General features: G+C 36.6%; 1 protein-coding gene and 1 pseudogene across 2 annotated transcripts in view; one reads left to right on the top strand and one right to left on the bottom strand.

Annotated features, from left to right (window-relative positions):
• LOC308418741 (C-type lectin domain family 4 member A-like) overlaps positions 1 to 12,112 on the top strand; it is a gene marked incomplete at both ends in the record, with an annotated part of 244,876 nt that extends 232,764 nt beyond the window's left edge. The window contains 2 exons of the mRNA XM_080914220.1: positions 10,574 to 10,686; positions 11,968 to 12,112. Coding sequence (XP_080770346.1) covers positions 10,574 to 10,686; positions 11,968 to 12,112 — 258 coding nt within the window. The remainder of the gene's footprint in view (positions 1 to 10,573; positions 10,687 to 11,967) is intronic.
• On the bottom strand, positions 3,779 to 5,460 carry LOC308418307 (60 kDa heat shock protein, mitochondrial-like; annotated as a pseudogene). Its single transcript has one exon. The product of its transcript is annotated as a 60 kDa heat shock protein, mitochondrial-like (transcript).
• Positions 12,113 to 12,744: the final 632 nt, after the last annotated feature.

Raw genomic sequence — 12,744 nt, 5'->3', positions numbered from 1 at the left:
AGGCCATCTTTTGGATATAGGTACCAAAGTATAGCTTGTTCTTCAGGTAGAACTATGTCTGATTTTCTGAGGAAGTGCCAGATTGATTCCTAGAATGGTTGTACCAGTTTACAATCCCTCTAGCTATAGAGAAGTGTTTCTTTTTCTCCATATCCTTGCCAGCATATTGTGTCACTTGAGGTTTTGATCTTAGCCATTCTGATTGGTGTAAGGTGGTATCTCTGGGTAATTTTGATTTACATTTCCCTGATGACTAAGAAAGTTGAACATTTCTTTTCATGCTTCTCAGCCATTCGAAGTTCCTCTGGTGAGAATTCTCTGTTTATCTCTGTACAAAGTTTTTATAATGGGGAATTTGGTGTTTTGGAGTCTAACTTCTTAAATTTTTATATGTTTTGGATATTAGTTATCTATTGAATATCAGGTTTATGAGGCTAGTTTTTCAGTTGTAGGTTGCCCATTTGTCCTCTTGACAACATCTTTTGCCTTACAGAACCTTTTCAGTTTCAAGAAGTCTCCTTGATTAGTTGTTGATCCTAGAGCCTGAGCCACTGGTCTTCTGTTCAGGAAATCTCCCCATGTTTCAACATATTAAGGCTGTAACCCATTTTGGTTCTTTCCAACATAGTATATCTGGTTTTATCTTGAGTTTCTTGATCTACTTGGACTTGAGCTTTGTGTGGGGTGATAAATATGGATAATTTTGCATTCTCCTACACATAGACATCCAGTTAGACCAGTACCATTTGCTCAAAATGCTTTTTTTACACTTTATGTTTTAGATTCTTTATCAAAGATCAAGTGTCCATTGGTATGTGGGTTTACATTTTGGTCTTTAATTTTATTCAATTGATCTACTGTCTGTTTCTCTATCAAAACCATGCAGTTTTTATCACTATTTCTCTGTAATACAGCCTGAGGTCAGGGATAGTGACTCATTCTAATATTCTTTCATTGTTACAAATTGTTTTTGCTAAAAAAATTGTTTTTGTTATCCTTTTTTAATTTTGTTATTCCAGATAAGTTGAGAATTAGTTTTTTCATGTCTGCGAAGAATTGTGTGGGCATTTTAATGGGGATTGCATTGAATCTGTAGATTGCTTTTGGTAAAATAGCCATTTTTTACTATTTTAATCCTACCTATTGATGAGCATGGGAGACCATTCTTCCTTCTGCCGACTTCTCCACTTTATTTCTTTAGGGACAGATAGTTTATATTATTTGTGGTTATTGTGGAGGTTGTTTTAGTGTTGTGGGGTTCTGTGTCCATGCTTGGTGAGGCAGGATATAAGGAGTATTCAACAGGTTTGTGATGGGCTGTAGGGAAACACTGGCACATTGCTTGAATTTGGGAAAATGCCATTTGCTTGGAGATCCTCAGGCCTTTGAAAAGACTGGGGCCATGGAGTTTCCAGGCTCTTAGGCACCTAGGCAGTGCTGAAAGTCGAGGAAAGCTGAAAATGGAACCTCAGTTCTTGGGCTGGATCTGGCCCAGGCTCCAGAGATTTGGAGGTGGGGAAAGGGAAGAGTTTTGGCTAGTCTCAAATCCTTGGTTTGACAGCTGTTGGTTTGAGCTTGGATAGAGGTTGGTGGCCATTGCAGTTGGGAGTGCACATAGGCCCTCTTAGGAGACTAGAAAGAAGCTCTGAAGGCAAAGGACATCTCTGCTTCAAATGGTGGATCTCAATGAAATGAGGCAGTCTATGTTTTTAAGTCATTTATTGTGGTGAAAATTGGATGTGTAAAATCATATTCCACTTCTTAAGGTTGGCCTTAGATTAAACACCACTTGAAGGGAAGAATGCCTGGGAAGAAAAGCTTATTGTCTAAGCCCTCCAGACCTTTAGGTACAACATTGAAATGGAAGTCTCTGTCCTGAGCCTACTCATGTCTTGTCTCTTTTCCTATAGTCTTGGTTTGATAAACTAGGGCTATATGTGTGGAGGGGCTTAGGGTCTGCCCTTACATGACTGGTGTCCACTAATCTATGTAGGGCTACAGCTACTGATAGGGGTCTGGTGTTTTGGAGAAAGCAAAGCTTTTATCATCTCTTCAGGGTCTGCAGGGTTTCTAGCCTTAGGTCAACCAGGGACTAGGCTACCTTTCATGTTGTTTTTCTAGTTTCTTTCTCAGCCAATCTGGTATTTGTATAAAGGAAGGATAATGATTTGTTTGAGTTAATTTTATATTCCACCTCTGTGCTGAAGTTGCTTATAAGTTGTAGGTGTTCTCTGGTAGGATTTTTTTGGGGTTGCTTATTTATAGTATCATATCATTTGCAAATAGTGATACCTTGATTTTTTTCTTTCAATTTTGTATCACCAAATCTCCTTTCATTGCTTATTTCTCTGGCTCGACCTCTGAGTTCTATATTGGACAAATAGGGAGAGAGTATACAGGCTTGTCTTGTACTTGATTTTAGTGGGAATTCTTCAAGTTTCTCTCCATCTAGTTTGATGTTAGATATTGGTTTGATGTATATTGCTTTTATTATATATAGGGATGTGCCATGGATTTATGATCTCTTTAAGACTTTTAATATGAAGGGATGTGGGATTTTGTAAAAGGCTTTCCATCATCTAATGAGATTATGTAACATTTTTCTTTAAATTTGTTTATATGGTAGATCTTGTTGGTAGATTTTCATATATTGAACCATCCTTCCATTCATCTGATGAAGCCTGGTTGATTAGGATGAATGATGTTTTTGATGTGTTTTTGGATTCTGTTCGGGAGAATTTTATTCAATATTTTTTGTCGATATTCATAAGAGAAAATGGTCTGAAGTTATTTTTGTTGTGTTTTTGTGTGATTTAGGTATCAGTATGATTGTGTTTCATAGACTGAATTAGGCAGTGTTTCTTTTGTTTCTATTTTGTGGAATAGTTTGAGGAATACTGACATTAGTTCTTCTTTAAAGTTCTGGTATAATTCTTTACTAGAAACAACTGGCCCTGGGCTTTTTTTTGGGTGGGGGAGGTAGCAGGCTTTAATGACTACTTCTATTTCCTTAGGGCTATGAGACTCTTTAGATAATTTGTAAGATCTTGATTAAAATCTGGTACATTGTATCTGTCCATAAAATCATCCATTTCATTTAGGTCTTTTTTTTCAGCTTTGTCAAGTATAGGCTTTTGTAGTAAGGTCTGATGATTTTTTGAATTTTTTAGTTTCTGTTATTATGCTTCTGTTTTTATTTCTTATTTTATTAATTTGAATATGGTTTATGTGCCTTTTAGTTAGTTTAGCTAAGAGTTTATCTATCTTGTTTGTTTTTTCAAAGAACTAGCTGTTGGTTTTATTGATTCCTTGTATTGTTCCCTTCTTTTCTCTTTCTTGAACTTTAAACAAAATTTTATTACATAAATGTTGTCTCATAATTGGATACTTCTCTACTTTGTACACAATTATTTCCACCCTTCACAGAAAAACTGCTTCTGAACTTCTCATGTAGTGACAAGGCTACAGTCATGATGCTGACAGAACAGTAGAGATGCCTCAGTGATTTAGGTTGAAAGCAGGACACTGGTATATGGCTCTTAAATGCAGCATCAGGAATGTATAAATGTCTTTATTCAAAAATACAAAATAAATTATCTGTAGGCATGGACAATGACAACAGTAAAATATTATATATGGTGAAAGGAATCCAGTAACTGACTGTTAGTCAGTCTTCAGTCATTTTTTTCCAGTCAACTTCTCTAAAGTTATCTGTGAGAAACCTGCCTTGAAGTTCCTGTCACAGTTCATTGAAAAGGGCAAAGCTCTATTCTAGGAATTAGAACATGCCACCTCCCATAACCCCTCCTATGCCTCCCATTGCACCCATTCCAGTGTCCTACTTTTCTTTAAGAATTTCTGCCACTACAGCTTTAGCTGTAGTTGGCAAGGAGGTCATCCTAGCAGCATGCTGTAAAGCAGTTCTTACCTTTGTTGGATCAGTGATTTCCTTTTTCATCATGTTCACAAAGTTTCCGAGCATGGGATCATAACCAACTTCTGAGGAACTCTGCAGACTTTTCTCAACTTTCATAGATCCTCCAATACCTGCATTCTTAGCAATTATCATTGCAGGAATTTTAAGTGCTCTTTTAATAATTTCTATTCCTATTTTCTGATATTCATTTGCAGGTTTTAATGAATCCAAGGCAGGGATGCCCTGAAACAGAGCACAGCCATCTTCTAGAACAATGCCTTCTTCAATAGCTGCTCTTATAGCATTGAGAGCATCTGTAACTCTTTCTTCTCATTCACATCAACATCACTTGTCCCTCCAATCTCAACACAGCTACTCCACCTGAAAGTTTAGCAAGTCGCTTGTTCAACGTTTCCTTTTCAATTCACTAGTTGTGATATTTAGCTGCTCAGTAATATCTTTATAAAATTTTCAATGTGAGCTTGGTCACTTTTTCATTTCAAAAGCATGGCATAATTTTTGGTGACAATGACCTCTCTAACTTTTTCTAAGTAATGAGTTTGAACATCTTCAAGATTTTGATTCAACCCCTCTTCTCCAAACACCACACCACCAGTAACAATGGTAATATTTTTAAGCTGGTACTTTCAATTGTCCTTAAACCCTGGAGCTTTAACTGCTACAATCTTAAAACCAACTTTTACCCTGCTCATAACCAGGATGCTTAGGCTTCTCTGTCAACATCTTCAGCAATTATGACTTAGGACTTTCAATGAGCAATGGCAGTTTCAAGAGCAGGTACAATGGACTGAACACTAGAAATGTTCTTTTCACTCAATAAAACATAGGCATCTTGGAATTAACATTTTTGACCTTTTGATGTGTTAATAATATATGGGGAAATATATCCTCTATCAAACTTCATGCCTTCAATAATTTCTAGCTCATCATTCAGAGTTTTTCCATCCTTCACTGTGATGACACCCTTTCTCCAAGCCTTTTTCATTGCACCAAAAATGTTGTTCCCAATGTCTTTGTCTCCATTTGTAGAAATTGTAGCCACCTGAGCAATTTCTTCAGGGGTTGTCACAGGTTTAGATTGTTTCTTAAGTTTAGCAGTTACAGCATCAACAGCCAACATCTCATCTCTCCAGATTTCCACTGGATTAGCTCCTTTGCTGATTTTATCAAAGCCCTCCTTGGCAATAGAGCATGCCAGAATAATGGCAGTGGTGGTGCCATCCCCAGCCTCTTTGTTTGTGTTATTGGCAATATCCTGAACAAGTTTAGCTCAGATATTTTTATATTTATCCTTTAAATCATTTGACTTTGTGACAGTGACCCCATCTTTTGTTACTTTGGGACTTCTCCAATTCTGTTCAATAATCACTATTCTTCCCTTTGGCCACCATAGTAACAGCTACAGCATCAGCTAAAAGATCTACACCTTGAAGCATTAAGGCTCGAGCATGTGCACCAGATTTTCCATCTTTGGAATAGGCCTGAGTGAGATAACAAGCCAGTGCCGGGAACACTGGTTTCATCGGGTGAAGGTAGTCGAAGCATTTCTGAGGCGCAGCAGCGGGAGAGCATGAGGAGAGGCAGGCTGTCTGTGGCAATAAAAGGACACAGCCCTACTTTTCTAATTTGTTGATTTCAGCCCCGAGTTTGATTATTTCCTGCCATCTACTCCTCTTTGGTCTGATGTTTATTTTTTTCTTGAGCTTTCATGTGTGCTGTTAATTTACTGGTACAGGATTTCTCCAATTTCTTTATATTTTTTATTGGTTATTTTATTTATTTACATTTTATATGTTGTCCCCCTTCCCAGTTTCTCCTCCACAAACCTCTGTCCCATTCCTCCTGCCCTTTGCTTCTGTGAGAGTGCTCTTTCACCCACCCATCTATTCCTGCCTCAGCCCTCAATATGCCTCTATGCTGGGGCACTAAACCTCCACAGGACTGATGGCTTCTTTTCCCACTGATGCTAGATAAGTCAGTTATCTGCTACATATTTAGCTGGAGACATGGAACTCTCCATGTGTACTCTTTGGTTGGTGATTTAGTTCCTGGGTACTCTATGAGGTCTGGATAGTCAATATTATTCTTCCTATAGGGTTGGAATTTTTTTCACCTCATTCAGTCTTTTCCCTAACTATTCCATTCAGGTCCTTTGGCTCAGTATGATCACTCAGTATGTATGTACATCTGTATGAATCAGGTGCTGGCAGAGCCTCTCATGGGATAGCTAGACCAGGCTCCTGTCAGCAAGTGCTTCTTGGCATCATCAATAGTGATGGTGGTTTGGTGTCTGTAGATGGAATGGATTGTTAGGTGGGGAAGTCTCTGGATGGCCTTTACTACAGTCTTTGTTCCATTTTTTGTCCCTTCATTTCCTTAGATAGGAACAATTCTTGTTTAAATTATTTGAAATAGCTAGGTGGCCCCATCCCTCAACTGGGAACTGTGCCTATCTACTAGATGTGCTCTCTACCGGTTCTCTCTCCCTTTTGTTTGTTATTTCAGCTAATGTCATCCCCAATGAGTTCTGGTCCCTGGGCATCTGGTACTTTCTAGTGACTACCCTCAGTTCACCATCCCCCACAGCTACATAGTTTCTTAGCACTGTTTTCATTGTGGTCCATAAATTTTGTTATGTATGCTGTGTGTTCATTTTCATTGAATTACAGAAAAAAATTTAATTTCCTACTTTATTGCTTCCCTGGCCAAGTTATCACTGATTAGAGAGTTGTTCAGTTTACATGAATATGTGGACTTGATTTTGTTTTTAGTAAAGGCCACCATTTGTCTGTGGTGATCTGATAGAATTTGTGGCATCATTTCAGTCTTCTTGTATCTTCTGAGGCTTGTTTTCTGTTTGAGTATGTGGTCAATATTGGAGAAAGTTCTATGAGTTGCTGAGAATAAGATAAATTCTTTTCTTTTTGAGTGAAATGTTCTGAGGATGTCTGTTAAATCTATTTTGTTCATACTTTTTGTTAAGTTTATTATGTCTTTGTTTAGTTTTTGTTTTAATGACAACTGGTGATAGTGGGGTGTTGAAGTTTCCTATTATTGTGCAAAGTTCAATGTGTGTTTTGAGATTTAGTAAAGTTTCTTTTACAGATGTAAGTACTCTTGCATTGATGTTTAGAATTGAGACTTTATCTTTGTGGATTTTTTCCCCTTTGATTAGTATGAAGCATCCTTCCTCATTTTTTGATTACTTTTTGTTGAGCATATATTTCATTGGATATTAAAATGGCCACTCCAGCTTGTTTCTTGGGATCATTTGCTTGAAATACATTTTCTAGCACTTTACTCTGAGGTAGCACTTGTCTTTGCTACACGATTGTGTTTCTTGTAGGCAGCAGAGTATTGGGTGTTGTTTATATATCCTGTCTGTAAAGCCTGTGTCTTTTTATTGGGAAATTGAATCCAATGATGTTGAGTGATATTAATGACAAATGATTGTTTGTTCTTATGTTTTTTTTTGAGTTGATATTATTTGCATGAATGTGATTCTCTTACTTTGGTTTTGTTGTGAGATGATCAATTTCTTGTATTTTCTTGGGTATAGGTATCCTTCTTGTGTTGGATCTTTACTTCTAGTATCATCTATAGGGCTGAATTAATAGAAAGATACTGTTTAAATTATTTTCAGGAAATATCTTGGTTTCTACATCTGTGGTGAATGAGGATTTTGCCAGGTATAGTAATCTGGGATGGTGTCTGTGGTCTCTTAGAATCTATGATACATCTCTCCAGGATCTTCTGGGTTTTAGTGTCTCTGTTGAGAATTCAGGTTTAATTCTGATAGGTTTACTTTATATGTTATGTGGCCATTTTCCCTTACAACTTTTGATATATTATTTTTGTTCTGTACATTTAGTTTTTTGATTACGTGGCAGAAAGATTTTGTTTTTTAATCCAATCTATTTGGTGTTCTGTAAGCTTTAAATATATTTATGGACATCTCTTTCTTTAGGTTAAGGAAGGTTTTTTTCCGATAACTTTGTTGAAGAGTTTTTTTTTCTGGCCCTTTAAACTGTAAATCTTTACCCTCTCCTATTCTTATTATTTTTAGATTTGGTCTTTTCATTGTGTCCTACATTTTTGAGGTTGTTCTGGGTTAGAAACTTTATATACTTTGCCTTTTCATTGACCAATGTGTCAATGTTTTCTATGCCTGAACTTCTCTCTTCCATTTCCTATAGACTGCTGGTGATGATTTCATGTATAATTTCTGTTCTTTTAATTAAGTTTTCCATCTCCAGGTTTGCATCCATCTGTGATTTATTGTTTCTACTTCCATCTTTAGGCCTTGGACTGTTTTGTTCAATTACTTCACCAGTTTGGTTGTATTTTCCTGTATTTCTTTAAGGGGTTTATTGGTTCCTGTATTTTTTAAAGGTAGCTATTTATATCCTCCTTAAAGGCCTTGATCATCTCCATGAGAGATGTGTTAGGGCATCTAGGGCATGCTGTTGTAGGAGAACTGGCTTCTGATGGTGTCAAATTACATTGGGTTTTGTTGTTTATATTCTTGTGTTTGCCTTTTATTGTCTGGTTATCTCTGGTGCTAACAGGCCTGGGTTTCTCAAATCGGAGCAGGCCTCCTTATGGAGGTATGTAGAGCTGTGTAAATTAGGTTAGAGCAGGATTTATGAGAAGCAGGAAGGCTGTCCAGTCAGGGAGCAGTCATACTGATCTACCATGCAGGTGGAGGTGCAGGTTGAAGGGATAATGTGGCTCCTGCAGAGCAGGATTGATCTTGTATGTGCGTTTTCTGAGAAGATCTCATTTAGCATGGTTATTGTGGCAGGGGTCTCACTTGTGTTCTTAGTTATGGCAGATCTCCTAAGAGACAGGTAGGCTGTGTTGGGGGGGAGCAGTCTTTCACAGGTTCAGGGAGAGGTGTAGACTGGAAGGAGGATGATGCTCAGGCAAAGGACAATAGATCCCATGTCTGCTGGGCTCTGTGTGGGAGAGTCCCAACTGGCATGTGTGTTGAGTAGTGTGTTCTTACCTATGTTCCTGGTTATGAAACACCATCTGGGTGACAGAAAGGTTGTGGCAGGAGGCAGGATAGACACACTATCTTCCAGGGGTACAGGTGGAGATGTAGACTAGAAGGGGGTATGGCTTTACTTTTTAAAATACTTTCCATAGGAATTATATTTTACATTTGTGTTTAAAATCTTTTTAATATTTTTGTGAGGCATTCTGTCATTCCAAATTTAATAGCCTCTGTCAGAATATTGCTGCCATAATTATTGGCATGTATTTTTAAATACAACATATATATTATGAAATTTTCTGATTCATGGTATGAGTTCTATTCTTTTCAAATCCAAACTGATTCGCTTTATATCCTCAGAGTATGGTATTTTTTTTTTTACAATTTGTATCTATTTTTTTTCTCATAGCACCCTAGAAAAACAAAAGGGGCCCTGACATTATTGGTAGTGGAGGTAGACATGAATTTTTTGACATCTGAGGGGCGAGGGAACTCCTGCTGTACCTGGAATAAGCTTTTAGGATTATCTTATTACATTGTATTTACATTTTCTTCTTCCTTCCTTCAAAGACAAAATCTGGAGCTGTTGCCCAAAGGACTGGAAGCCATTTGGTTCCCACTGCTACTTTTCCTCTACTGACAGGAGGAAATCTTGGAAAGAAAATAAGAAGAAGTGTTCTTGCGTGGGTGCTCATCTGCTGGTGATCAACAGTCAAGAAGAGCAGGTGCACCCTAGGAGAGAGTACAGCCTGGGCCCAGCATATTGTTTGCCTGCTTTCTAACTAAGAGGGGGTTTTGTTGAAGTAGATTTTGCTTCTGTGGCAGAAGGCTTTCTAGCAGACATGCAAGAATTGTAGCTCCAACCTCTGCTTTGAACACATTTGTCCTGGTTAAGTGAAAGTAAAACAACCCCTAAGGAACTGTGGCATTAAAATGTCACATATGAGGGTGCAGGAAAGGACAAAATATTTCTGCTTGAAAGACCGATTTGTGATGTGTATACTCTAAGGTTTCCTCTATTATCTACTGCCTAATAGAGAAGGTTGCAAAGAAACAGAACTAAATTGGGAGGGTCATGACCAGCCACTGGATATTAAATATCTGAATTTATGAATGAAGAATGATTAGATGTGCCAAATTTATGATCAACTGTGAAGAATGGTGACGGTGAAGAAAATAGGATGTCTAAGATGAGAATTAATTATGATGATGGACAGTGATTGTTTCCAGAGTTGTGAAAACCTGAGTCATTGACAGTGTCCTAATTATTCAGAGAAAACATGCACTACTGGGCAGAGGGTGGAGGTGGAGAAAGATGTGCACTCCTGGGGGTGGAGGCTCTTCCATTCCTTTATCCTTTGTCTTTTCATCTATGTGTGATGAGAAAAAAAATCAGTCAAAATATCACAATGTACTTCTACAGTGTACAATTATTGTAGATTAATCTAAAATTTGAAAAATATTTAAGGGCCTAGAGAGATGAAGTAAGATTTAATTATTGAGAATTTGCATATGTTCATCATATTGAACCCTATGATTTTGTATCATTAAAATCATTAATATCTTATACAAATTTTATAACAACAAAAAAGAAGTGTTTAGGCCAATGTGAAAACTGTATTTTTATTCCCTCTTAGGATTTTATCATCAGCATTCTGAAACCCCATCGTGCTTATTTTATTGGACTTTCAGATCCTGGTGATCGGCAATGGCAGTGGGTTGATCAGACACCGTACAATGCGAGTGCCACGTAAGTCTAGACTTACATAAAGGAATCCTGAGTCCTGTAGCATGAGGAGAATTTAGTTTGTTCCAACTCTCAGTTATGAGACTAAAATAGTTCCCTCCTATTGTAACTACTGGTATTTATTTATCATTGGAGTCCTGTAGTATACATACTATTGATATTTTCAGTAGCAAAGATAAAATTGAGTTTTGAAGAGTATTGAATACAAGCAATCAGGACACTCACTCAAGGTCCTTTATACCTTATTTTGATTTCAGTCTGCTATTTATACTCTTAAAAATAGGATGCAATTTACTTTTTGTGCATGTATATATGTCTATCTCTGTGTCTACCATTTGTGTTTTGGTGTCCATGAAGCCAAAAATAAGGTTGCAAATCTTCTGGAGCTGGGGCTACAGGTGATATCATCTCACTGTACCATCAATATGGGACTAGAACGCTTTTGTTTCCTGGAAAAACAGCAAGCCTTCTTTTATTCTGAGCCATCTCTGCAGCTGCCATTGATATCTTTATATAAAAAAACAAGATCATAACTGATTCTTATAAATCAAAATCCTTAATCTGATATTGTTGTGTCTCATATTAATCTAAAATTTGAAAAATATTTAAGGGTCTAGAGAGATGAAGTAGGATTTGATTATTTTGTGTTTGCATATGTACATCATATTGAACCCTATGATTCTGTATCATTAAAATAATTTTTAAAAGGTCTTATACAAATTCTATAACAACAAAAAAGAAGTGCACAGGCCAGGGTGAAAGTAACTATTAATATCTTATGTCCTGATATATATTTTAAGAAATATATAGTGAGGTTATTGTTCTCTGTTGTCAGAGGAAAAAAACTAGGCCTCTAGTATTTTAAGTTATGTTGTTTTGATGTGAAAAATAAGTAGATTACTGTGAAATTTCAACTAGTTCTCCAGTCTTTAAAATAGTTCTAGTATACAATAAAACTTTATTAAAACATAAGAATATAGAGAAAACTTTTCACCATATAAATAAGAGCCATGAGTTGATTGTTCCCTGGTACCAAGACCTATGGATGAAGAAAAATTAGCCTCTGGGATGTATGGTGAGAGAAGGGCTTAAGTAAGAGTTAAGAGAACACTGAGTGTTGTGGGGTCTGTTATCCAGGGCAACGTGAGATATGAGTGATAGAGAATTCATGATTTGTACATACTTAAATATGACCTCCTTAAATTCCAACCTCACCCCCAGGCTTGCTTCCTCTTTTCAAGAATTATTGTAGGAAACACCTTGATGTCCTTTCCTCTCTTTCAGATTCTGGCACAAAGGTGAACCCAGCAATGCCTCTGAAAACTGCGTTATATTAAGGCATAATGAGGATACTGGATGGGGCTGGAATGATGTTTCTTGCAGTGATAAACAGAACTCAGTTTGTGAGGTGAAGAAAGTATACTTATGAATCAAGCATTCTCCATGTGCATGTGATTAGATTGTTATCCACCATTACACAGATACCTAAGAAATTCTACCTATGGAAGAGATGTTCAGAGAATTTAAGTAGGCACCAAATGGTTATGCATATGAACACATTGCCTAATATATATTTGCATATTTATCCACTTACTCTATCACAAAGTAACTTTTTATTAAAAATTTTCTATGTACCAGAGACTATGTAGGGATCCTTTTGTTTACACATGCAAACTCCTCAGGTTTCATTTACTTGTCCACTGTATCATATGTTCCCTCTATCTAAATTTTCTCTTTTTTATTTGCTATTGCTGAACTAAAATTGAGAAATAAAATTATGTGTGTCTAAGTTCTAATGTTTACATATAGTGTCTGGCTTTATATATATATATATATTCATATAATAACATATATATGTACATGTATATATATTTTCATATTTACTGTGAAATAAAATTATTTTCCACAGCAGATTAACCACACCATCTTTTTTTCTTTTTTTAAAATTAATTTAATTCTTTTATAAAATATTATTATAGCTTACAAAATTTGTTACATAATAATATATGATGAATACATGATATTTTTTCTAAGATGGACTGAGGCTTCCACATTTCGGCC

This window comes from Micromys minutus, assembly GCF_963924665.1.
Source record: "Micromys minutus genome assembly, chromosome: 3".
In the NCBI taxonomy this organism is placed as follows: Eukaryota; Metazoa; Chordata; class Mammalia; order Rodentia; family Muridae; genus Micromys; species Micromys minutus.
Note: the sequence above shows the minus strand (reverse complement) of the source record. Positions and strands in the feature narration are given on the sequence as shown.